Raw genomic sequence first — 27,205 nt, forward strand, 5'->3', positions numbered from 1 at the left:
GGATTCTCTCTCTCCTTCTCTCTGCCCCTGTCCCACTTGTGTGTGTGTGCTCACACTCTCTCTCTCTCTCTCTAAAAGAAAAAAGAAAAAAAATTGTTTTCCCCAAACCCATAGTCCTTTTGCCACAGTTTGGTGTGTATACTTCCAGACCCAAACATACTTATGTGTTTTCATAATTGGGAAAATAAATCTATTTTTATTGACAAGGTGGTAAAAGGAATCCTAGATCACACCCATATAAACTGCCCAGTAAACAGAATTGCAAGATTCCCTCCCTTTCCCCCATTCCATCGTACTTTCTCTTCTGGATTGTGAGCCCCATCCTGCCCCTCACTGACTGCTTCTGGTATGTGAAGCGGGAAAAGTTAAGGGTGACAAGTTTGTTTCTTGGGGTAAAGTTCTGACTTTCAGGCTTTTGTAGGTGAGGCTGAGTCCTCTGCTAGCCTTCATTTCAGCCCTCCTCCTCCCCAGAAGAGGGAAGCATCAAATGTGAGGGCAGAGTATCCTTTAGCTCACAGTGAATCTGTCATGCTGTGATGCATGTACCTACAGAAAGGCTCATCTTCCCACTGCAAATTTTGTTTTAATTTTTTTAAATGTTTCTTTATTTTTGAGACGCACACACACACACACACACACACACACACACAAACAGTGTGAGCAGGGGAGGGGTAGAGAGAGGGAGACACAGAATCCAAAGCAGACTCCAAGCTGTCAGCACAGAGCCTAACTCAGGGCTCAAAACTCATGAACTGTGAGAACATGACCTGAGCTGAAGTCGGATGCTCAACCAACTGAGCCACCCAGGTGACCCCAAAATTAGAAATAGTATACTCATTTGGACAGTGAGATTCACAGAATAAAATAAAAAATCTGCTGCTTATCCCACTCACCAAAAATACCTTCTGGGAGTAGTTTCTTATGTCTTTTTCCAAAATTGATCTACTGTAATTCCTCATAATTCAAAGATTCCATACTTGCGAATTGACTAAAATTTGTGGGGTTTTTTCTTTATTTTGAGAGAGAGAGAGCAGGGGAGGGGCAGAGGGAGAGGGAGAGGGAGAGAGAGAGAGAGAGAGAGAGAGAATCCCAAGCACTCTCAGCACAGAGTGTTGTGGGGCTCAGACTCTCAAACCGTGAGATCATGACCTGAGCCGAAGTTGAGAGTCAGGTGCTTAACCGACTGAGCCACCCAGGTGCTCCTCACTAAAATTTGTTTGTAATCTCAAAATCCATACTCACAGAACTTTGGCGGTCATTCGTGGACATGTGCAGAGGCACCCAGTGTGCACGTTCCCAGCTGAGGAACAAAGACAACACTCTGCCTTCTTGATTCAGCTCTCATGCTTAAAAACAAGGGTCCTTGGGGCGCCTGGGTGGCACAGTCGGTTAAGCGTCCGACTTCAGCCAGATCACGATCTCGCGGTCCGTGAGTTCGAGCCCCGCATCAGGCTCTGGGCTGATGGCTCAGAGCCTGGAGCCTGTTTCCGATTCTGTGTCTCCCTCTCTCTCTGCCCCTCCCCCGTTCATGCTCTGTCTCTCTCTGTCCCCAAAAAAATAAACGTTGAAAAAAAATTTTTTTAAATAAAAAAAATAAAAACAAGGGTCCTTTTCTCAGTCTGTTTAGTGCCACATTTTCTCATTTTTCTGCTTGTTGGTGGTTTTACTGCTTAATACGGCCCCCAAGAAGCATAGTGCTGAAGTGCTGTCTCGCATTCCTGAGTGCAAGGCCATGATGTGCCGTTCAGACAAAACCTGTGTGCTAGATGAGGCTTGTTCAGGCGTGAGTTACAGTGCTGCAGGCTGTGGGTTCGGTGATAATGAATCAACAGTATATTGAACAGAAATACACAGAACCAGGTTCTGTGTTGATCGATTGATGAAAACATGACCAGTGGCTCACAGGAACCTAACCCTGTACTTCCCTAGGAGTCCGGTTCTGGGTTCACTAGTTCCGCCTTTCCCAGTGACTTTATGGAACACAGCTTCTGCAAGTAACCAGAATCAATTGTGTATTTACACAAGTGGGTTAATACCAAGAGTGCTTTCTTCGTAGCACATCAAGAACATCTTTCCTGTCAGTCTGTCTGGGTTTACCTTACTCTTCCTTGACTGCAGAGTTCTCTATACCATAAACACTGATGTCTGTTTGATTACTCCACTGTCGGTGGCCATTTAGATTGCCATCTGGTTTTTTCACTACTGTCAACAGTACGACGACAACTATCCTTTTCCCTGTATCTTTGTACAAGGAAGTGTGAGAAAAATGCCCACAGATGGAAATGCTTGGGTCAAAGGTGTGTGCGTTGTGTGCATGTAAGATTTTGATAGGAAGCACTAAATTGCCTCGTGAATGACAAGATCCCTTTTCTTAAATCGAACTTAATTTGTGGGAGCGTTTGGAACCACACTTCTCTACCTCAAGAAACCATCAGTAGAGGAGCAGTGTCCCTCCCCCATGCCAGCCCCCCACCTGTGTCTACTTATGGCTTTCCTTCTGTGCTCCCAGCAGGGAGTACCTTTGCATCCCTCCTGCTGCCTTGCCCTGTCCAGGATGCCCAGATGAGAAATGAGTTCCCCAGACCAATTGCTTTTAAGACTCCTCAAGCCAGAAATGAATAGTCTCATCTCTTAGCGAAGGTACCAGTGAAAACCACTGCCTACCAAGGGCTTGTGCTCTCTGGGCCTCAGGAAATTCTAGGAGTGGCCCATCTCCGTCCCAGTAAAGCACCTTCACTCCCCCCTCAGTCACCCCTGCATCCTTCCCCTTTCCTCCCCCTGCTTTGATTAGCAACTGCTGCTTCTGAGAAGCAGTTTCTTTGAGAGCAGGGCAGGGGGGCGGTGAGATGCGGGTCTCCCTGTTGCAGACTTGAAAGCAGTCTTAATCTCTCCTGGTGAAGGGGATGAAGGAAGGCAGTACCTTCCTGCTGGGGGAGAAGTTAAACACACCAGCTCTCCCCAAGCTGGGAATAGTCGAAATGCCCCTAGGGTACTAATCGTGGGCAGTGGATGCAAAGGGGGCCGTTTTTCCAGGTGGCCTTTTTCACCGGTGTACTTTAGACAAAGCAAAGCAGGAGATTCATTTACAGGATTAAACCCAAATCTGCAAGGAAATATGGCTGCCCCCATGCAGGAGATAATTCACGGGGGAGTGGCTAGGAGGAATCCTACATTCCCTTCCTGCCATGGTTTCCCATTTCAGAAAATGAAGACGGGTCTTACATTTGATGTGTGCACTTAATATTGACAGTCGTTTATTATTTCCTCCAAAGGCTGTGCAACATCAATGGTGCCTCTTCTAATCAGTAGCATCTTGGTGGTGGCCCCACAGCATGGGCTGGACTGGAAAAAGTGGTCTGTCACCTGAGGGCCACACCAAATACATCCGGACTTGGGGCCCTGATGTTGCAGTGCTGTGAGTGAGGACATGGTGATTTTCCATTTCCTGTTCCCATCTCTGCAGACTGGCAGGCTTAGAGCTATTTTCAGGGGAAGGATTTTGTGTGACATGTTGGTCAGGAAACTGGCTGGGCCGGAAACTCAGAAATTGTACAGTTTGCCTTAGCAAGTTTAGTGCTCAGGCCTGTTTTTCCAGGGCCTGGCGTTCTGGGATCCAAGTAGGGTTTTTCTGTGGCTGAGGAGAGTAAGAGGGAAGTCTTAAGATGCATGGGTTAATTGAAGATGCAATGTTCAGGAGCCCATGACCCCACACAGGTAAGTCATTTAAAAAAAAAAAAAAATTTATTGGACCTCTGCTGTATACCAGAAGCTATATACCCATGGAGGCAGTGGCAAAAAGAAGGAATATCTATAGTCCCTGCCACTGAAGATAAGTCATTCCACACACCTTTACCTCCTATGCACTGAGCCTGGGAGATAGTTGGGAGCACAAAACAAATCTAATCCCCATCCTCATGTTGCTTATGATCTGGAGGCATCTCCTAAAGAAGCAGCCTTCAAGCCAGAGACCCAGCAGGTCTCTGGAGACATGCCAAGAATGAGCCAGTGACCCTTCTAAGAAAATCTAAATGTCTTACTTTCAGGAGAATAGCCTGGCCCACATCTTAGCGGGAAGATGACCAAGACATTGACGTCAAGCACCCTGTCTGCTCTTCACACTTATCTGCAGCCTGGCTGCTGAGAGCTAGGCATTTATCTTTCTTTTCTTTTTATTTACTTTAACCTTGAACCCTCTCTGTAGTGAATACTGTGTCTTACCAGTACCTTCTCCCTTGTTACAGTCAGGATTGTGTTATATGCATTCTTCTGTTAATGCTGAAGAGGAAGAACTTTAGAGTCCTAATTCGTTAGTCCTCTTGCCCCCTGGGAGAGCCACTGGAGACTTTTCCAGATTATATCTCTTCCTTGTCTCACCTCAGAGACTCAGGCCGTCCGTGGTGGAGACATTTCACTCCTCGGGTCACAGCAGCCTGCCCTTCACTGAGCACCCACCACCTAGTCAGCATGAATGGTGACACTACAGGCAGGGCAACTTTGGTTGGCTTTAAAACCACTTTCAGACCCAAAGAAACAGGCCAGCTGTTATACCCCTGGGTGGTGAGATTAGAGAGTATTTTTATGTTAGGTGTGTTTGCCTGGATCTTTTCTTTTTTCTTTTCTTTTCTCTTTTCTCCTCTCCTCTCCTCTCCTCTTCCCTCCTCTCCCCTCCCCTCCCCTTCTCTTAAGTTTATTTATTTATTTTAGGGGCGCCTGGGTGGCTCAGTTGGTTAAGCGTCCAACTTTGGCTCAGGTCACGATCTCATGGTTTGTAGGTTCGTGCCCCGCGTCCAGCTCTGTGCTCAGAGCCTGGAGCCTGCTTCAGATTCTGTCTTTTTCTCTCTTTTTGCCCCCCAACCCCCGCTTGCGCTCTGTCTTTCTCTCAAAAATAAATACACTTTTAGGGGCGCCTGGGTGGCGCAGTCGGTTAAGCGTCCGACTTCAGCCCAGGTCATGATCTCGCGGTCCGTGAGTTCAAGCCCCGCGTCGGGCTCTGGGCTGATGGCTCAGAGCCTGGAGCCTGTTTCCAATTCTGTGTCTCCCTCTCTCTCTGCCCCTCCCCTGTTCATGCTCTGTCTCTCTCTGTCTCAAAAATAAATAAACGTTAAAAAAAATTAAAAAAAAAATACACTTTTAATATTTATTTATTTTAAAAGAGAGGAGAGAGAGCATGAGTGGGGGAGGAGAGAGAGAGAGAGAGAAAGAGAGACAGACAGAGACAGAGACAGAGAGAGAATCCCAAGCAGCCTCCACTGTCAGTGCAGAGCCTGATGCAGGACTTGATCTCACAAACCGTGAGATCGTGACCTGAGCCGAAACCAAGAGCTGGACATCCAACAGACTAAACCACCCAGGTGCCCCTGCCCAGATTTTTGAGATTGTCTTAAAGGAGTATCTGTTGCTTCTCCCTGCCTCCTGAGTCTTTGATTTAATTATAAGCATTTCAGTGTCTAGACAGGAAAAGTGTCTTCTTTGTCACTTGACATGTTGTGGTTCCTGGAACTCTTCTAGGAAAGTGTGATTTGTGGGCACTTGTAAAGCACAGTCATACTGAGATAGTCTTGGATTAGGACAGACCCATGTTCTGGAACCTTCTCTGGCAGTTACTCTGCCAGTTCTGACTTCTAGGGTCCCATCAATGGTGTCTTCTGAGAATTTTAAAGTGTTTTTTTTTTTTTTTTCCCAAGCGGGAGAGTGATATTTGTTCCTTGTAGAAAATTAGAAAATAGAGAAAAATACAAAGAATAAAACAAAAATTACTTGCAAAATCACTACATTTTTTTTTTCTGTAATCAAAACTTGGGGGTAGAGGGCAGATCCTGGCCCCAGTGATCAGGGAATGGTTAGTATGTTGTTTATATGCCAGACCACTGATTCTTTGTATGGATTTCCTCATTTGGTCCTTACAACAGTCTTATAAAATAGGCAGTATTATTTTCTCCACTTGACAGAGGAGGGCTGAGGCCCACTAAGGTGACTTGCCCAAGGGTACGTGGATGGGGACCCAGGTAGCCGTCTCCCTGAGTCCTTGCTCTCAGCCACCACACAACAGCGGCCTTTGTCCTACAGCTGGATTTCTTCCTTCTGCCGCTGCAGCTGGGAGACCTGCTAGCAGGCAGCGAGGTTGCTAGGAAACTCCTGGCTCTCTTTCCTGAGCCTGTAGAGCCACATGTTAGCCAGCCTGGGTGAACACCTCAGTCCTCAGGGACATGTCTCGGGTCTGGAAGCAGCTCACCTTCTAACCTTGAGGGAAGTGGCCAGAGTTGCCTCTCCTCCTCCTCCTCCTCCTCCTCCTCTGTGCTGCAGCAGAGGTCCAGCCAGGACCCCTGATCGCCATGCCAGTGATACTGCAGCCCAGAAGGACGCGCTATCTGCTCTTGGTGCAGCCGCAGCCCCGTCGGGCCTGGCCCACAGCAACCCCCGGTGAGCTGGGAGTGAGCATTCTGCAGAGCAGTGACCTCCATTCGTGGAGAGAACTCTGTTCCTCCACATGAAGCACGTGCTCAGTCCTGGCCCCAGCTGCCAGCCATGTACCTGACAAAGGGCCCCCACCCCACAGCCCCTGCTTTTAGACAGTGAAATTGTTTCGTTTCTTTTTTTTTTTTAATACTTTTTTTTTTTTAATGTTAATTTATTTTTGAGAGAGAGGGAGACACAGAATCTAAAGCAGGCTCCGGGCTCTGAGCTGTCAGCACAGAACCCGACACGAACCACGAGATGATGACCTGAGCTAAAGTCGGACACTCAATAGACTGAGCCACCCAGGCGCCCCTAGATAGTGAAATTGTTTGTAGAGAGGAGCACAAAGGAACCCGGGATCTGCTGCCACCGTGTGAAGTCATTGTACCAGTTGCTCTGTCCTGAGACAAGGAAGTTCTCGCAGCCAGAAGGGAAGCCAGTGTGTGACCCAGCTGGCCAGACGCCACCCTGACCTGAGAGGCATTTTTACAGTTTCCTCCTGAAGACAGCAACCACCCGCAGCCTCACCTCTAGTCTCTGTTTCCAAAGTTGGACTGAGGAATTGACTCAGCCAGTCAGACGTGTGCTTTCATTCATTCATTGTTTCCTTCAACCTTTTATTGAGCCCTACTCTGTGCCAGAGACTGGAGATACAGCCATGGATGGAAGAGCCTGCTTTCAGGGGAGAAAGGAGACAGGCCTGGGGAGGAGGGAGGCACCGTAAGGCATCGTGTGGATGGAGATCTGATCTGTGCTCCACTGTGCTCAGCACAGAGGAGGTACGAGTTTGTGGAGTCTTCTTCAGCGACCGGGACTGTAGACGTTGCTTCCACTCACACCGTCTCCCTGGGGCTGTAAGCCATGGTAAGGACCTTTCTTTGTGTCCTAAGGAAGGATGAAACTCACCCAGGGCAGATCCCAGGTCCACCTTCACTCCAGGTCTACCCGGCTGGCCCCTTTGCCCGGTGTGGCTAAGATCAGAGGCTTTTTCTCCAGGACATTTCCTAATCTCCAGATCCCTGCAGCAGGGTAAGGGCAGAGTGGGAGGGGTGCTCCCAGAGGTCTGCACAGCTTCCCACTCCCCCAAAGAGCACCCAAGCACTGCCTTTAGCTGCAGGGTTTTTGTACTCTGTCCCTGACTTTTTTTCTGCACCGTATCAGATTCTATCCAGAAACTAACCTGTCATGGTCCCTATGACTGCAGTTGCACGGTTGGCCCTGAGTCAACAGAAGTTCACAAGAGCAAGATCCAGTGTTTGGGGGGGAGCACTGGGCACCATTCCAACACGCTGAGCCTTCAAGCCACCTTTGCCCCATCGGCTTGCCCAGCCCTCACAGCCAGTGCATGGCCAGGCCTCTCTAGAACCACGGGTGGTTCATCAGAGTGCCCCTGCCCTCCGTAAAAAAAAAAAGTAAAACAGCCTTTCAGAGGGTGCTGTCCTCAGAGTGGCTTCCTGGCTTCTCTGTCACATCACTCAAAATCTGTCTCCCATGGTTCCTCAGGAAGACACTTGCCTGCTGGACGTATGAGCAGTGTGCTCTAGGGAGACAAGGAAGAAGCCCCCTTCTGGCCTCCAGTAAAATACAAAAAGCCAAAGAATTTTTTTAAGTTTATCTGTTTATTTATTTATTTTGAGAGAGAGAAGGAGAGGGGCAGGGGGAGAGAGAGAGAGAGAGAGAGAGAGAGAGAGAGAGAGAGAGAGAATGCCAAGCAGGCTCCACGCTGTCAGCATGGAGCCCAGTGCAGGGCTTGAACTCACGAACTGTGAGATCATGACCTAAGCCAAGATCAAGAGTCAGGCACTTAAATGCCTGAGACACCCAGGCTCCCCAAGCCAAAGAATTTTTTTTTTTTTAATTTTTTCAACGTTTATTTATTTTTGGGACAGAGAGAGACAGAGCATGAACGGGGGAGGGGCAGAGAGAGAGGGAGACACAGAATCGGAAACAGGCTCCAGGCTCCGAGCCATCAGCCCAGAGCCCGATGCGGGGCTCGAACTCACAGACCGCGAGATCGTGACCTGGCTGAAGTCGGACGCTTAACCGACTGCGCCACCCAGGCGCCCAGTTCTTTTTTTTTTTTAATTAATTAATTTATTTATTTGAGAGAGAGAGAGAGAGCATACATGCATGCATGTGCAGGAGGGCAGAGAGAGAAGGAGAGAGAGGATCTCCAGCAAGTTCCACATTGTCAGTGCAGAGCCTGACGAAGGGCTCAAACTGTGAGATCGTGACCTGAGCCAAAATCAAGAGTCAGACACTTAACTGACTGAACCACCCAGGCACCCCTCAGTTATCAGGAGTTCTGACAAGTGAGAGAGAGAGGGAGGCAGAAAGTTGGCTTTTCTCCAGGAGTGATTTTCAAAAGATTCTAAAAACCATTCATAGTCTGCAGTCCTTTGTGTATCATTTCAAAGACTCTTGTTTTCCTAGTATCTCTGAAGAATAAAAATACATTGCACTGATGGTTTTGGTGGTGCATCGCTGTCCACAGGTAGAAATGATGTCAGTGCCCTTAGCCTCTTCTGGCCAGCAGGGAAACCGTGCAACTGAGTTCCCTTTCCCACCCCCTATACCCCACCCATGCCAAGAAGTATTCATTTGTTCACTCCTTCATTCATTCATTCAAAACCAAACCTTTATCAAGTGCTTACTATGAACCACTGAACCCCCTCCTACCCCCAATTTCTGAAGCTCACAGGCTGGAAACCAAAGATTTAGGGCAAGAGCATCCTATCTACTGATAACTGGCCCACATATAAAATGAGGGCAAAAAAACTTCTCTGACCTTTCCAATTTTCCTCAGAGGACAAATCAATCTAATATCATCACATGCTCAGTTTAACCTCCCTTTCTCTCTCTCTTTTTGTTTTCATATGATACAAGGTGTCATTTTACAAATATATACTATGGTGAAATGTATGTGTTCTCCCCCTGGTCCCAGGCCTCATTCTCCTCCCCAAGTATAACCCGTGCCTTATGTTTCCTTCCAGAAGTGATCTGTACATTTAATAACATAGACATTTATGCCTTTTTCCTCTCACATGGGTGGTAGCATATGGTATACATCCCTCTGCACCTTGTTATTTCCTTTTGGTTTCATGGCCGTAGCCGTGGAGCTGCACAGTTATCCCATGTCCCAGGGAATGGATCCACCGTGAGATATGTAGCTGGTCTTCTTCTGCTGGACATTTAGGTTGTTTCCAACCTTTGCTGCCATAACTACCCTGCCCTGCAGTGGCAGAGGAGTCAGTGATATAAATTTTTCAAGCACTCTGTTTTTCATGAGGTATATACTTTGAGTGGTGTTTCCATTGGGTTTTAATGGCTTCTCTGTCACATCACTCAAAATCTGTCTCCCATGGTTCCTCAGGAAGACACTTGCCTGCTGGACGTATGAGCAGTGTGCTCTAGGGAGACAAGGAAGAAGCCCCCTTCTGGCCTCCAGTAAAATACAAAAAGCCAAAGAATTTTTTTAAGTTTATCTGTTTATTTATTTATTTTGAGAGAGAGAAGGAGAGGGGCAGGGGAGAGAGAGAGAGAGAGAGAGAGAGAGAGAGAGAATGCCAAGCAGGCTCCACGCTGTCAGCATGGAGCCCAGTGCAGGGCTTGAACTCACGAACTGTGAGATCATGACCTAAGCCAAGATCAAGAGTCAGGCACTTAAATGCCTGAGACACCCAGGCTCCCCAAGCCAAAGAATTTTTTTTTTTTAATTTTTTCAACGTTTATTTATTTTTGGGACAGAGAGAGACAGAGCATGAACGGGGGAGGGGCAGAGAGAGAGGGAGACACAGAATCGGAAACAGGCTCCAGGCTCCGAGCCATCAGCCCGAAGCCTGACGCGGGGCTCGAACTCCCGGACCGCGAGATCGTGACCTGGCTGAAGTCGGACGCTTAACCGACTGCGCCACCCAGGCGCCCCAAGCCAAAGAATTTTTTAATGAAAAAGCTGGTTTAGGTGGATGGGAAGAGGGTGGTCCTTTATTACAGTAAGTGTCCCGTTAGAGATACACTCTTCAACTTCAGTCCTCTCATTGGAAGGAAAAAGTAGGTCCTGTTGGTTGTACTGATCTGTAGCAGAAAGGCTCTGAGATTAAACTGCTAAACTAGCATAAGCATAGAGGAGGTTGAAGACAAGAGTGTGTGTGGAGAACGGGACTGCGAGGTGGGGAGGGGGCACAACTGGCCTCACACCCACATCTGTGGGAATCCCTGCACCCAGACAGATGTACTCGTTATGGAGACTCTGTGGGATTGTAGGGATCCTCATGACTCTGAGATGCTCTGGACTGTGGCGCCGTTTATTCATCATTTAAAATAAAAAGCAGTTCTTTATTCACCTTATGCCAGATGCTGTGCCACGTCAAGGGGATCTGTGATGTTCTGCAAGACACATGTGACCCCTGACCTCATGGAACACATTGCTGGATTTCCAATTCTGATTTGTCCCCTACCAGCTGGGTGATTGGAGCAGCTCACTCAATCCTTCTGAGCTTGATTCCAAGTGGGAAACGCTCCCAGCCTCCCGGCGTGTTACCAGAATGTGCTGAGTCCATGACACGGAGGCCTCCCCTCCCTGGGTGCTGCCTGTGTTTCTTGGTGCCTGCTGGACTGTGGTGGCACCTGGCAGCAGAATCCCTGTGCACCCAGAATGCATGTCCTGGTTCACGCATGTTCTGTCTCTTGCTGACTAGCTCGGTGACCTGGGAAAGTCCCACGCCTGTGGAGAGGACCCATCTGGGAAAGGCTGTGGACCCCGTTGTCCCCTTTGCTTCCCTTTAGACAACCTTGGAACCTGCAGCACCAGGGTGGAGTTCAAGGTCACAGTCCAGGGGAAGGAGGCTGGAGCCACTCTAGAGTCCAGCATAGCCTGGCCAGGGGCATGGAGTTGGGGTTGGGGAGCCTTTTCTTGAGCTTATTTCTACCCCTTTTTCGGGGCCTGTAAGAAAATGTCTTGCAGCACTAGCTACCAACTTTGGTTCATCCGTACTTACCTAACAGGACTTGAGAAGAAGATCCTGGGTCTGGGGTGCAAAGAATAAGTACCATGTTCCATAAATCATAGAACAGCAGCTGCTGTCGTTTATGGAGTGCTTTCTTTGTCCTAGGATCTGTGCCAGTCACGTTACTTGTGCTATCTCCTGAGCCTCCCTACCACTCTTTGAGGTATGGGTTTCTAAGTGATGGCCCGAAATCACACATGATATTGGAGAGGGCATTCTCAACCTGTTTCCAGTCAGGACCTCCCCCAGAATCTGGGCTCCCCTGGGTCACAACATTCTCAGCCCTCATTAAATATTCTCAGCTCACGTTAAATATATGTCTCTCCTGATAGCTACTTATCTCCCCCAAGGAAGGAAGAATCTGAGGAAGAAAGAATTAGCATCAGAAAAGTCTCCATTCAGCCTGGTCCTGCCTGGGAACAAATGGGCCCATACTTCCTCCCCTGGGTACTGGGAGAAAGATCTCCACCACAGCTTCCTGTTTCCTCTTTGGCTCCAGCCATCTCTGTCTACTGCCTGGTCCTTCCCACAGTCACCTCCGAAGATACCAGGCCTACCCGGAGGGCCAGGCAAGGCTGGGAAGCCAGTGGAGTGGCCCTTTATCCCCTGACCTGCCTCCCTCACCTCCCTTTACCATCAGCACCTGACAGAGTAGGACAGAGGGCTCCTGAAGGGTGTGGGACAGCCATGGGGCCTCAGTTCCTGTTCACATTTTTTCTCTTTCTCAGGTAAAAGAGAGGGGAAAACTTTAAAATAGGGGTATGGCCCTTCTTGGGGAACAGTAGCTTTGCCTGTTTTTAAAAGCGTTGCATTTCTTTAGGGAAGAAGAGGAACCAGCTGTTGCTTTAAAACCTGGTTTTCTTTAGCCAGGAAACTGTGGCCTCATCCCTGAGCCTCAGTGTAGCTCCTGAATGGGCAGCAGGTAACCCCGGATGAGTGTGTAAAGAGGTGTCTTGCTGGGCATGAAGGGCTGTCTATGGGGGAGTTCACAGCAAGCAGTACGTGAAGCAGACTGTAGTAGTGTGTGAGCAGCCCTGGGCCTGGACATCACAGATAGGGCGGCACTGACTTTTTATAGAATCCTACTCTGCACCGTTTTGTGTAGGAATTTTTCTGAAGGCAGTATAAAGGTTGATGATTGTTGGAGATGGGTGATGTATTCTTAGGGGTTCGTTAGAACATCTCTTTTTTTTTTTTGGTATTTTAATTTTTCCAAAATAAAACCTTTTTAAAGTTTATTTATTTATTTTTGAGAAGGAGGAAGAGTGTGAATTGGGGGAGGGACAGAGGATCCCAAGCAGGTCCTGTGTGGTCAGCACGGAGCCCAAGGCAGGACTCAAACTCCCAAACCGTGAGATCATGACCTGAGCCGAAATCAAGAGTCAGACGTTTAACCAACTGAGCCACCCAGGTGGCCCTAAAATAAAACATTTTTTTAAGCAGTTAAAGGTACTGTTTCTCTCAGCCCTAATTCAGAAAAGTCAGGAATCCTGTTTGGTCTGGTGAAGGCTTGAATGCTAGGACCATAGGTATAAGAAGAAAAGCCAGTCTTTAGAGTAGTCTGTTCATAGAGACAGAAAATGGAATGGTGGTTACCAGAGGAGGGGGCACAGGGACAGTGAGTTACTGGGTTTCATGGGTGTACAGTTTCCGTGTTGCAAGATGAGAAGAGTTCTCATGATTGGTTTGCACAACAATGTGAATGTACTGAATGCCACTGAACTGTATGGTTAAAATGGTGAATTTTATGTTATGTGCATTTTACCACAACAAACAAAAATGCTATTAAAAAAAGAAAGGAAAAAAAGCCAGTCTGTGAGAGTCCCTCCTGAGGCTTGCTGGACTGACAGGGTCTTGCCACTTTGGTTGAGTCCGGCCACTTGGCTGGACTTGTGGTGGTCAGTCCAGTAATTGTGTGACATGCCAGGAATGGCTGGGGCTCTCCTGGTTGTCTGTGCATCAGAGTAGCAAGAGGACCCGGTCAGCCGGGTGTGCAAAGGGTCTTGTAGGGCATTATTTGCAGTTTTCACCACTGCCACCTACACTAAGGGTTCATGTGCCTGTGCCTGGCTGCAGACCCAGGCTGAGCGCTTCAGTAGTTTTAGGATTTTTTTTTAATCTTATAAGTATGATGATAGGGCTCCCACTGGTCAAATTGGGAACAATGTAAACATCCAAAAAGAAAAATGTAGATAGAATGACAGAATTGTTAAAAATTCTTTTTCAACCCCAGTGTAATTACTTACTTATTCAGGAAAGAATTCTTCCTGGACGCCAAATCATTGAGTTAAAGTTTGGTGGGGGGATGCCTGGGTGGCTCATGGGTTAAGCGTCCGACTCTCGGTTTGGGCTGAGGTCATGATCTCACAGTTTCGTGGGTTCGAGCCCCCATTGGGCTCTGTGCTGACGGTGTGGAGTCTGCGTGGGATTCTCTCTCTTCTCCCTCTCTCTCTGCCCCTCCCCTGCTTATGCTGTCTCTGTCTCTCTCTAAATAAATAAACTTAAAAAATAAAGGTTGTTGGGAAACAGGATATTCAGAGAGTCTGAAGGCGTCACCTCACAGATTACTTATTAATTTCACAGGAAAATGGTACCTTTAAAATGGAGAGATCTGGTGTCACCACCTTAACCAAGCGATCAAACGTAGCATCGCTATTGCCGGGACAAACTGACGTTATATAACTCCTGATGTGATCCGGTAAGAAGGACAAAACATCACCTCTGTAGTTTCCTTGCCCAGACTGTTTTATCATGAGGAAACAGTCCAGAATATGGGACATTTTTTTTAAGTAGTCTCTAGGCTCAATGTGGGGCTTGAACTCATGACCCTGAGATCAAGAATTGCATGCCCTACTAACTGAGCCAGCCAGGTGCTCCCAAAATATAGGACATTTTAGAAGAAAACTGGCCTGGGTTTATCTAGAGTCAGTGTCATGAAAAACAAAGAATGGGACTCAAAGATATAAGGGGACACCATGTGTGAGCTTTGTTGAACCTGGATCCAAAAAAAACAAAAGTTATAATAAAAGACATTTGGGGCACCTTAGGGGAAGTCAAATGTAGATTGAATATTAGAAAATGTTATTGCCGGGGCACCTGGCTGGCTCAGTCAGTGGAGCATGCAACCCTTGATTGCTCAGGGTCGTGAGTGCAAGCTCCATGCTGGGTGTGGAGCTTACTTAAAAAAAAAAAAAAAAAAAAGGGGCGCCTGGGTGGCGCAGTCGGTTAAGCATCCGACTTCAGCTCAGGTCATGATCTCATGGTCCATGAGTTCGAGCCCCGCGTCGGGCTCTGTGCTGACAGCTCAGAGCCTGGAGCCTGCTTCTGATTCTGTGTCTCCCTCTCTCTCTGACCCTCCCCCGTTCATGCTCTGTCTCTCTCTGTCTCAAAAATAAATAAACATTAAAAAAAATTTTTTTTTAAAAAGGAAAGAGGGGCGCCTGGGTGGCTTAGTCAGTTGAGCATCTGACTTTGACTCAGGTCATGATCTCACACTCATGGGTTTGAGACCCACGTCAGGCTCTGTGCTGACAGCTCAGAGCCTGGAGCCTTGCTTTGGATTCTGTGTCTCCCTCTCTCTCTGCCCCTCCCCCACTCGCACTCTGTCTCTGTCTCTGTCTCTCTCTCTCTCTCTCTCAAAATAAATAAACATAATAATAAAAAAAAATTTTTTAAAGAAAAGAATGTTATTGCATTAATCCTGATGTTCTTAGAATTGGTAATAGCATCATGATTATGTAGGAAAATGACTTCAGGGCTGTACACTGTCCAGGGCTGGCTTGTCACGTCTGTAACTTCATTAAAAATGGTCCAGCAAGGGGCGCCTGGGTGGCTCAGTCAGTTGACCTTCCGACTTCGGTTCAGGTCATGATCTCACGATCCATGAGTTCGAGTCCCGCATCGGGCTCTGTGCTGACAGCTCAGAGCCTGAAGCCTGCTTCAGATTCTGTGTCTCCCTCTTTCTCTGCCCCTCCCCCGTTCATGCTCTTTCTCTGTCTCAAAAATAAACAAACATTAAAAGAAAAATTTAAAAAAAAGAAATAGTCCAGCAAACTCAGTATTTACACACACACACACACACACACACACACACACACACACACACATGGAATAAATGTGGCTCTAAGTCAGCAGTTGGTGAATCTGGCTGAAGGGTCCTCTGTGTTCATTATTTAATCTTTTCTGTGTATTTGAAAAATTTCCAAACAAAAAGTACATTAAAGGAGTTGAAGAGAGTCTGTGGCTCTGGTGTGACTTGGAAAGATTTGGACTTCTGTCCCCCACACCTCCCAGGGGACCTGCCTGAAGACTTCCAGGCATCTGTCGTCAGTGCAGCTTGTCGATAAGGAGCAGGCAGCTGAGTGGCGGTGCTTGGTTGCAGCAATGGGGACAAAAGGCTGGCCTGCTCACAGTCATGGGAGGAGGGGAGGAAATGTCTGCCAGGCACGTGCAACACCAGGAAACCCATAAAATCTTTTCTGGCTGTGAAATGTATTGTGCTTGGGAATAGTTGCTAAGCTGGGGTCTGCTGGCCAGCAATTAAGAGCAGGGACTGTAAGGTTGCTCCTAGATGTGTGGAGCTAAGTTCTCTGAGCTTCTGGGGATCCGAACGCAACCTGCCTGGGAGGATCCAGTGCCCAACCCAGCATGAAGACTGCCCATGTGTGTGTGTTGGGTACTACTGAAGCATTTCCCATTCTGCGTGGCCATTTCATCTCCATGGGGGGCATATTCCTAAACAGGAAACAAACGGCCTGTGGAGTTTGGTGCTCTTAGGTCCAGCGCCAACTCTGAGGATTCAGACCCCACTCTGCCTGGCCCTGGCCCACAGTGTGGTGGGTCCCCAAGAAGCTTCTCCAGCCTGGGGAGCAGGTGAATTCAGATTCTTCAGTAATCCATAGCCCCTTCCATTTGAGGCTAATCCTCTTGGGCCTGGTGGCTGGGAAAAAGGCAGAGCTCTGAAAGGTTTGAAAAGCTCTGAGGGCAGGGAGGAAACTAATCTCACTGAGCACATCTGCCAGTTAGAATAGATTGCTGGCTGCCAGAAATGGTGTGGAAGAGTCTTAATGCCACCCTGAGTATGATGCATGTTTTTGCCGGGCTGTGACCTTCACCTTGCCACCTTCTGCCCTGGGGAAGAAAAGAGCACTTGTATCTACTTGTATCTACTGAGTGCCTGCTAACAGTGTTGGCTTAGTTCGGCACAAGGTTCAGGTAAAATTGGACAATTGTGCAAGAAAATTTTTTTCTTTTTAAGTTGTACAAAGAATATATGATCATGGGAGAAAAAATTAGGGAATACAGATAATCTGATATCATCGGAGAACAATTTAAATGGCCCTAAATTCAACTATCAACAGAGTACCTGGGCGCCTAGGTGGGTCAGTTGGTTAAGAGTCTGACTCTTGATTTCAGCCCAGGTCATGATCTCACTGTCATGAGATCTAGTCCCACCTCGGGCTCTGTGCTGAATGTGGAGCCTTCCCTCCCTCCCTCTCTCCCCCCTCACAGGGCACCTGGGTGGCTCAGTTAGTTAAGCATCTTACTCTTGGTTTTGGCTTGAGTCATGATCTCAGATTCGTGGGGTTCAAGCCCCACAATGGGCTCTGCACTGACAGCACCGAGCCTGCCTGCAATTCTGTCTCTCCCCCTCTCTCTCTGCCCCTCTCTCACTCTCTCAAAATAAGTAAACTTAAAAAGATTCTCTCTCTCTCTCTCTCTTCCACTTTGCCCCTCCCCTGCTCACGCTCTCTCAAAACAAAACAAAACAAAACAAGAAAGAGAATACCATTCATTCTTTGAACGAATATTCATTGGGCAGCTACTCTGTATCAGGCACCGTGCTGGGACCTGGGGGCACAGCTGCAAATGGGTCAGACAAGGTTCCTGTCCTCATGGGCTTAGGCCCATTAATGACCTATTGGTCAGGTGCTAGCCATTAATATCAATACTTGATATTAAGCAATCTGAGCATAAGAAGTGCCTTAATGGCAGCCAGTGGCCTCTGAACCGACCACTGGAGGACACACAGGAAGGTGAGTGAAGGGATGAGCAATCCCAGCCGGAGGAGAGGTCCTGCATTTAGGGAGGGTGTGGGGGCTGGAGAGGCCTGGTCAGCCCTCCCCACCCCAGGATTTCCAGCCATACAGGAGGCTCTCCCGCCTTGGACAGCATTGATCTTGCCTGTCCTGCCTGAGTTGCCCATGTGTGCAAGACCAGGGAAGGTGTGAGCTGTGGAGGCGGTGCTGTGCCAGGCTTAGGCCCTGCTGGATAAGGGCTCCGGCAGCCGAGGCTCTGGGGTGGCTGTAAGCTGCATAGGAGCCAGTCAGCCATCAGTCTCCACTCTTTGCTGTTTTGTATATTTCCACTTGCTCAGTTCCTGCCCATCAAAGACCAGAGCCTCACATCACACCATCTTTGCCCACTTAGTGGACTCTTTTAAAGCTTGCAGAGGGGCGCCTGGGTGGCGCAGTTGGTTAAGCGTCCGACTTCAGCCAGGTCACGATCTCGCGGTCCGTGAGTTTGAGCCCCGCGTCAGGCTCTGGGCTGATGGCTCAGAGCCTGGAGCCTGTTTCCGATTCTGTGTCTCCCTCTCTCTCTGCCCCTCCCCCATTCATGCTCTGTCTCTCTCTGTCCCAAAAATAAATAAACGTTGAAAAAATAAAAAAATAAAAAAATAATAAAGCTTGCAGAGAAAATAGAGACACTGGCTTCCCAGAGTCCAATGTTTCGTTTCTTGGTGACACTTTTTTGACATTTTTTTTTTTGTTTTTTGAGAGAGAGACAGAGCATGAGTGGGGGAGGGGCAGAGAGAGGGAGAAACAGACTCTGAAGCCGTCTCCAGGCTCTGAGCTGTCAGTACAGAGCCTGACACGGGGCTCCAGCTCCCAAACTGTGAGATCGTGACCTGAGCCAAAGTCAGACACTTAACCGACTGAGCTACCCAGGTGCCCCTCTTGGGGACATTTTTTGAGGCCTTCCTGAGAAATGTGTTGTATCTGCTATAAGGCAGCCTGAAGCGGCTACTTCCTCATCTCTCCTAAGAAGCATGAAAGTCTGGTGAGAACTGGGTCACAGGGTACTCACAGTTGTGCACAGGTGTGCGGACCCTTTGTCACATGCTCTCTGAGCTCAGCTGGGCCACCCCACCGCTTCTTCCAACACTCACTCAGCAGTGTTCTGCCCCTGCTTAGGCTGGGCTTGGAGGCTACGGGCGACCACACCAAAGCCAGGCCTCAGGGATCACCATGTGATGTGGGGGTTGGCCAGAACAAGGACAGTGGTCAGGGAAGGCTTTCAAGGGTGAAGGGTAGGGAGAGGTTGGCAGAGTGAACAGGGGAAGGGGAAGGGTGATCCAGGCTGTGTAGATAGATGAAGGCTCATGGGGAAGGGGGGCACGGGGCTTTCGGAGAGTGCAGTGACAGAGGCCTCAGCCAGGTGTGCATGGTTTCCTCAGGGTGAGGTGGGTTTAGGCTGGGGGGCCTGCAGCCGCCCCACCTGCAGAGCTTTCCCCAGTGGGAGCTGCCACTGGAGCTCTCCACCACTGGTGACCGCTGGGGATTGTTCTGTAAATACCTCAGTTCCCTTGACCCTTGAGGATAACTCAAGACTCGTGTTTAATTTTTGTCTGTATCTAACTCTATGTGGCTTTATTTCATGGCATTTGTTTCCAGGATCTTCCGGTATTTACTCATTGTTCCTTCAGAGGAACCTTCTGAGCCGTGTGACGTGCCTGTTTGTGGGGTTTCACATCTTTTTGCCACTGCCCATGGATATGAGTATATCCCAGTTATCTATTCCTGCCAAACAAATCATCCCTAAACTTGGTGATTTAAACAACAGTGATATGTGGGAAGCCTGAGTGGCCCAGTCGGATAAGCAACCAGCCTTCAGCTTAGGGCATGATCTCCTGGTTTGTGAGTTCGAGCCCCACGTCGGAGGGGTTCCAGCTCAGAGCCTGGAGCCTGCTTGGGATTCTCTCTCACCCTCTGTCTCTCTGCTCCTACCTCCTCTTTCTCTCTTAAAAATAAATAAATAAACACTAAAAAACAAAACAAAAAAACAGCAATGTGGGTTGCATGGGGTTTCCTCTGCTGGTTTCACCTATGCTCATTCAAACAGCGCTGGAGGGGCTGGGCTAGAAGGTCCTGGATGGTCTCGTTCTCATGTCTGAGAGTTGGCGCTGGCTATCACCTGGGTTCCTCTGTTCTTGTGGCCTCTCCACCTCCAGCAGGCTAGGCTTGCTTCCTTACATGATGGTCTCAGCATGGCACTCCAAGGGAGGAAGAAGGTGGGAGTTGCATGGCCTCTTTAAAGCCTCACCTCAGAAGTCCATAGTGTTACCCCCACCCCAGTTGCATTAAGATATAATTGACACATAATGTCATGTTAGTTTTCAAGTGTATAAAAATGATTTGATATATGTACCTATTGTACGCATGTAAGTTTAGTTGACATCCATCATCTCACACAGTTACAAATGTTTTTCTAATGATAAGAACTTTTAAGATCTCTCTTAGCAGCTGTCAAATACACAGTACAGCATTGTTAACTAGTCACCATACTGTACCTTACATCCCTGGGGCCAATTTATAGCTGGAAGTTTGTACCTTTTGACCCCCTTCACAAGTTTCCGCCATCCCTGCCTCTGGTAGTCACCAGTCAGTTCTTTGTACCTTTGAGTTTGGCTTTTTCAGATTCTGCATGTAAGTGAGATAGATCATGCAGTATTTGTCTTTCTCTGCCTGATTTATTTCACTTAGCATAATGCCCTCAAGGTTTATCCATGTTGTCGCAAATGGCAGGATTTCCTTCTTTGTATGGCTGAATATTATTCTATTGTATATAAATACCGCGTTTTCTCTGTCCATCAGTGTATACTCAGGTTGTTTCTCAGTCTTGGCTATTGTAATTAATGCTGCAGTGAACACAGGGGTACGGATAACTTCAAGATCATGTATGTTCCCTTTCTGGCTTTCCTCCCTTTCCTGTCTTCTCCCACTTACCAGTCTTTCCTAGGCTCACCTCCTAAGCAAACTGTTTCTGAGGGAATCCAAGCTGAAAAGCTATTGACAGGGTTTGAACCCAGTACTGAGGACAGTGGAGAGCCATTGAAGGGCTTTTCTATATGTGGGGGGACAGGATCAAATTTGCAAGGTCATTCTGACTATGGCTGTCTGACCCCGTGACCAGTCCTGACATTGTGTTCGTGAGGACCAGGCAGGAGTGGAGAGAGGGCTCCCTCATCCTCCAGGCCCTCACTGCTGTTTCTAACTGCCATGGAGTGCCTTCTTTGTTCCACGTGCTGGTCTGAACATGTGGTGTGCATTTTCTTGTTGTATCTGACAAAACCCTTAGGTTCCGTTTTTTTTTTTTTTTTTTTTTTAATTTTTTTTTTTTTCAACTTTTATTTATTTTTGGGACAGAGAGAGACAGAGCACGAATGGGGGAGGGGCAGAGAGAGAGGGAGACACAGAATCGGAAACAGGCTCCAGGCTCCGAGCCATCAGCCCAGAGCCCGACGCGGGGCTCGAACTCACGGACGGTGAGATCGTGACCTGGCTGAAGTCGGACGCTTAACCGACTGCGCCACCCAGGCGCCCCCCCTTAGGTTCCGTTTTATAGATGAGGGAACTGAGGCATGGAAAGGCCTCTGTGCACAATCACCTGTGCACAATCACACAGCTGGACATGATGACTTGGGGATTTAAGCACAGGGTTGGCAGATCCAAAATGTGTGTTTTTAGTCGCTTGGCAGTGGGGCCTTTTGGCTCTCTGTGCTCCGTGCCAGCACTGTCCAGGCACCGTGAGGTGGGCCTTTGCTTCCTGGGTGCAGGCAAGTGCTGTCTTCCAGTAACGTCTGCTTCTCCTGCAGGTAAGTTCGAGGACAGGGAAGACCACGTGCCCAAGCTGGAGCAGATAAACAGTACAAGGGTCCTGAACGGCCAGAACTTCACCCTCACCAAGAAGGAGCTGCTCAGCACAGAGCTGCTGCTCCTGGAAGCCTTCAGCTGGAACCTCTGCCTGCCCACGCCCGCCCACTTTCTGGACTACTACCTCTCAGCCTCCGTCAGCCAGAAGGATCGGCACTGCCACAGCTGGCCCGCCACCTGCCCCCGCAAGACCAAAGAGTGCCTCAAGGAGTATGCCCACTACTTCCTAGAGGTTACCCTGCAAGGTGCGGTCGGGACCCGGTAGCCCCTTCCCCCCACACACAGAGGCTGGGATCTGAGAGGCATGTCCACCCAGGGAGTCCTTGCTGACCGGGGCCCATCCACCCAGATCACTCCCACTTCTCGGGATACACAGAGAAGGAGCTAGGATTCTCCCAAAGTACTGCCAACACCATGTAAAGGAGAAATAAAGCAGCTGATATACATACAGGCAGCCGGCACCCTACAAACTTACTGATCACCTGGTAGTTTTTCTTACAGTAACCTGGAACATTCCAAGTGATCCAAATGGGAGAGATTTGCAAGTAGGTCATTTTGGAAGAGCAGTCGTCGTACAGATAGGGTGGGGGAGGGGGTATGTTTTAGTAATAAAGTTCAGCAATAAAGTTATCCTGTTTGGGGACCTCATGTGAATCCCACTCTTCCCATTGTCTTAATATCTAGGTACTAGGTAAAATACCAGGTCAGAAATACTGTTGATACAATACCCAGTAACCCACCACAAACCAAAATGGTCCCAAGTAACAATGTAAACAGTTACAGGGGCGCCCGGGTGGCTCAGTCGGTTGGGCGTCTGACTTTGGCTCAGGGCATGGTCTTGCAGTCTGTGAGTTCAAGCCCCATGTCGGGTTCTGCACTGACAGCTCAGAGTCTGGAGCCTGCTTCAGGTTCGTCTCCATCTCTGCCCCTCCCCTGCTCTCACTGTATGTCTCTTTCTCTCAAAAATAAAATAAAAACATTAAAAAAATTTAAAAAACCAATATAAACAATTACAATATCAGGCATTAATTGAGCATGTACCATGTGCCAGGCACCTTATTGTAGTGCTTTGTGTATATTATGTCATTGAATTTCACAATGACTCCCCATGAAAATCACTTCTGTTATTCCTGTTTTACCAATCCGTTTCCTCAACTGATGCTCAAGAGGTGAAGTAACTTACCCAAGGTCATTGCTAAGATTTGAATCTGAGGCATCTGACTCTGTAACTGTGCCTGTAACTGTAATGCCACCTGCCTTGACTCAGACTTTCACAGGCAAATGTGGAAGTTACCAAAAATCATAAACAATGTAAGACAGGATGATAATGCACAAATAACCAGTGTCATTCACACAAAGAGTGGAAATTTGAACAGTTTGCCTTTGCACATAAGTAGTGCCAGACTTTGCCATGTTGCCAAATATCTTGGTAGGACATTAAGATTCATTTCACAACATATACATATACCAAAAGATCATGTTGTACACCTTAAATGTGCATAGTTTTTTTATTTGCCAATCATATGTCAGAAAAGCTGAGGGTGGGGGAAGATTCCTCCATAAACTAAGTCAGGTGCTGGTTTTAGTTATGTATATCAAATGTTTGTGACCATTTATTCATTCAACAAATTTTTATTGGGTGCTCACTGTAAGCCAGGCTTTGTTACCATCAATAAGTAGCCTGTAGTCATGCCCCAAAACAGAAGCTTTTGAAATGCTGTGTCATTCGCCACTAACAGCCAAAGAAGAGACACATGTTTTGTGGTTCTCTTTGTAGCCCATCAGCAAGCCCCTCGCAGCCCCCCAGAAGTTAGGGCGAAATTTTGAAAAATCATTACTCTAGGCTGACACCAGAAATCCCAGACCGAGAGCCAAGGTGTTTAAGATTCAGGAATGGAACTTCATACTGTTTCTAATTTTTCATCTTGTGTGTGTATTCAGCAATGAACAGCCTTGAACCTAATCACTTGTCTGCCAGTTCTCAGGAAGCACAAGGCAGGAAGGAGGGCCACTGGGACTCCAGAGTGAGGCTCTATGAAGCCGACTTCTGTGATTCTCTTTCAGATCATATTTTCTACAAATTCCAGCCTTCTGTGGTGGCCGCAGCCTGCGTTGGGGCCTCCAGGATTTGCCTTCAGCTTTCCCCCTACTGGACCAGAGACCTACAGAGGATCTCAAATTACTCTCTGGAACATCTCAGCACATGCATTGAAATCCTGCTGGTGTAAGTTCCATCCCTGATCTTTCTTTGTTTCCAAAATAATCGAGGCACTTGCTCTGGAGACCCACCTCAGGAGATCTCTCAAAGTCAGAGGGTTAGGGTAGTTCCCCGAGCTAGTGTCTCACAGGAAGTGAGCCATTGTGACTCCTGATAGAATGAGGTTTGCAGAGTTGGTCCTTCCTATTTTGGGTAGCTTTGAATTTGTGACTTTAAGGTCAAGGAGGTGGGGAGAAGAGAAGGTGATGGACACATCCTTCTGAGTGTCTGGGCTGTTTGCTCTGAATCCCCGTGTGCCAGTCAGTCTTATGGGTGATTACACTGAGAGACTTACAGTCAGCTACTTTGATTAGATGTGGCCACAAAGCTGACCTCTTAGCCAGCTACATAAGAGGCCATGGCCTCCTCGCAAGGGTCCCTGGGAAGCTTGGTGAGGACATGTTCAGTGTATCAGAGAGGGTACAAAGAGGCAGCACAGACCCAACACCATGAAACTGATATTGAAGGTGCAGGTGTTCACTGGTGACCACAAGGAGGAGACAGGACAGAGAACCCCAGCCTGGCTGCTGCCCATCCCTCTTCCCCCCAGCATATGGCAGCATCTTCTGGATGCTGGCCCTACTGACCATGGGGCCAGGCCCCTGGAGAACTGCCTCTCAGCCTCCTGATATGGGAAGCTGTGCCAGTAGCTGCCTTTGTCTCATCCCTGTGTGAACTGTCTGCCCTGCTCTCTGGGCCTTGTTTTAAAATCTTTGCTTGTAGAAGGTGCCCAGAAACAGAGCATATGGTCTGATCTGAGTGCAGATAGGTGCCCCCAGATTCTTGGCCACCAGCCCTGCCTCTTCACCATGGTTGTGGCTCTGGGATGATCCTCTTCTCAGATCAGCAGCCTCCCTTTGCTCCTGTCTTACCTGAGCCTCTAATAGATTTGTTATTTCAAAAAGCTTTATGGGAAGCTTTTTTTTTTTTTTTTTTTATGGAAATAAACCTGTTGGTTCCCTTTCCAGAAGGTGAAACTTAGACCCCAGGGGCAGCTTGCTTGGGATCTGTTTGCAGGTGCCTTGAAGGCAGAGATGCTCATCTAAGTGCCGGGCCCTGTGCCAGATGCTGGGGATGCAGTGATGAGCAAGAGCAGAGGGCCCCCTCCCCCTGGAGCTCGTGCTCGGCACAAGGGACTAGGTGGTAACACAGAAGTTATCATCTGGGGGGTTGATCGCCAAGATAGGGCAGTACAGAGGCTTGGGGGGACAGCTAGAGTCTGGGATCAGAAGGGGTTTTCTGTAGGAGGCAGATCCGGGTGTAGGTGTGAGGCCTGAGTTTAGTCAGAGGACAGGGGAGGCAGTGCTACAGGCAGTGGGTGTGGGCTGGGTACCACCCTGAGCTCACAGCACACAGATCTCGAATCCCATTTAGCAAGGGAGGGAGGGGCACACTCAGGTGTCTGCTGCTGTGGCCTTGGACCTCAAGTCTCACCTAGGTCCTTTCCTTTCAGAGCTTATGACAATGTCTTCAAGGATGCTGTTGCGGTCAAGAGCCAGGCCTTGGCAATGGTGCCTGGCACGCCCCCTGCCACCACCCAGGTGTTGTTCCAGCCACCCACCTACCCCACGCTGAGCCAGCCGACGACACCAGCCCTGGCGCCATTTCAGACCCCTGTGCAGGACCTATGCTTGGCCTATCGGGACTCGCTGCAGGCTCATCGCTCTGGGAGCCTGCTCTCAGGAGGCTCTGGCTCCTCCCTCCATGCCCTGTACCCCACCCTCCAGCCCCTGGACGTGTGTCCCGTGTCCCTCCCCACGCCCCTCAGCATGCAGATGGCCATCGCGGCTGAGCCCAGGCACTGCCTCACCACCACCTATGGAAGCAGCTACTTCAGCGGAAGCCACGCGTTCCCCACGGGCTGTTTCGACAGATAGGGCACCTTTGGGCCACACAGGGAGCCCTTGGAGACCCACCTGGGCAGAGGACGAGGACACAGGTGAGGGGAGCTCAGCGGAGTGAGGCAGTGGGGAGGCCATCCCCACAGAGCCTCATTGTTACCCTTGAACGGAGAGGGTTCATGTTCTTTTTAAATAAAGCTGACCCCCAGCAAAACAGTCCATGACAACCTCCCCCGAGAGCATTCCTCTGGAAAGCGTCTTCCACATATGTAGCTGGGGTGCAGGGGGGTGGCTCGGCCACCACCCTCTGGAGGAGGGACCCCCTGAATTGAGAAAGACTTGGTGAGAGGCCAGGAGACTGGAAACTGGATGCAGACTGCCAGTCCACGAGCATGTTTGGTTTTTAGCATCAAAGACTTCTTTACTTCTGGCCAGTGGCAGCTACACTGAAAAAGAAGGGGACTGCATGATGTATCCTCAGGACCCCAGCAGGTGCCGCATTGGCTGCTCTTTCCCTGCCTCCATACAGAAGAGCTGTGTGTGTGTGTGTATGCCTAAGCGTCGGTCGGCCTTCTGAGGCACGGCGGGCGGCTGTCTTGCCTTTGTTGTCGGACCTAAAACCTTATTAGGCCTTTTAGATATCTCACATGCTGCTGCTTCCTGAAGTGACCTAGCTTTCTGTTCAGTAAGATAATCTTGTTTACATAGTGTATCAGGGATTTTACGATACTTGAAAATTCCTTAGGAGAGAAAAAATGTTGATCGCCACACTGCCTGTCCCATGCAAGGGCTGTAGGTTCGGACCCAGCTTGTAACAACAAGCAGGTGGTTGGGGAGAGCAACTCCCCAGGCTCTCAGTTCAAGAAGATTCCACATCTTGGATGCTGTGTTCACCTGTAGAACTTTGACAGCCACCCAGAGGAGAAGTGGTTGAAAGGTAGACAGAGGTTTACAACCAACAACCCTAACCCCGCTCCACCAGGTGCTTACGGTGTGTGAGTTTGGCTAATAGGGAAGGCTAATAATGTGGAATGTTTGCTTCGTGCCAGCTGGAGTCGGGGAGCGGGGCATGGACAGGGGTGTATGTCACAAATACAGGCAAGCAATTGGTTGGATCGAAAGCCAGTGTTTGGGCACCTACAGCAAGAGGGCCCTCAGGAAGACTCTCATAACCATGTGCAATATGTTTTTATTCTGACTCATGGCTTGTGCTAGTTGTGTTTTTTTGGTTTGTTCCGAGTCGGGGCGACACACTGTTCACCCATCAGAACTGGGAGGTGTAAAGAACAACGGAGACATTTTTTTTGTTTGTTTTAAGAAGAACCCATCTTGGTTTTCTTGGCTTATTTGCCCGTCAGTGCAGGAGACTGGCTCGGGGACTATCAGGAAGGCGGCCATGTGCTGCTGAATTGGATCCGAAGGTGATTTTCAGAACAGATGAAGGCTTCGGTGTGGAAGCAGAATAAGAAGAGGTAACGCGAATAAGGCACCGGTGCCGCTGTGTCACATGAGTGTAGGAAGACTACACGTTTGTTTGTTGCTTTTCTCTTTTTCCTTTGCCAACCTCCTTCTATTTATGTGAGACTGGTTTGGATTCCAAGTTGTTGTGTCTGTCTGGCCTGGGACTGGGGCTTGTGAAGGGCCCCCCAGTAGAGCCTCACAGCCAGCCCAGCACGCAGAAGAAGGCGTCTTGCAATAAACAGATCACCTGCT

At 48.7% G+C, this 27,205-nt stretch overlaps 1 protein-coding gene across 4 annotated transcripts in view; it reads left to right on the plus strand.

Moving 5' to 3' along the window:
* CCNJL (cyclin J like) overlaps window positions 1-27,205 on the plus strand; it is a 60,824-nt gene extending 33,619 nt beyond the window's left edge. For 3 of the 4 annotated variants that reach the window (XM_030328164.1, XM_030328156.1, XM_030328169.1), the window contains 3 exons: window positions 21,337-21,639; window positions 23,459-23,618; window positions 25,105-27,205. In XM_030328164.1, coding sequence (XP_030184024.1) covers window positions 21,337-21,639; window positions 23,459-23,618; window positions 25,105-25,528 — 887 coding nt within the window. In that variant the 3' untranslated portion in view covers window positions 25,529-27,205. Of the gene's footprint in view, window positions 1-6,699; window positions 7,321-21,336; window positions 21,640-23,458; window positions 23,619-25,104 lie in introns of those variants that run through there. The other variant, XM_030328177.1, reaches the window with a different exon arrangement.

The sequence above is a fragment of the Lynx canadensis genome, chromosome A1 (genome assembly GCF_007474595.2).
Source record: "Lynx canadensis isolate LIC74 chromosome A1, mLynCan4.pri.v2, whole genome shotgun sequence".
Classification (NCBI taxonomy): Eukaryota; Metazoa; Chordata; class Mammalia; order Carnivora; family Felidae; genus Lynx; species Lynx canadensis.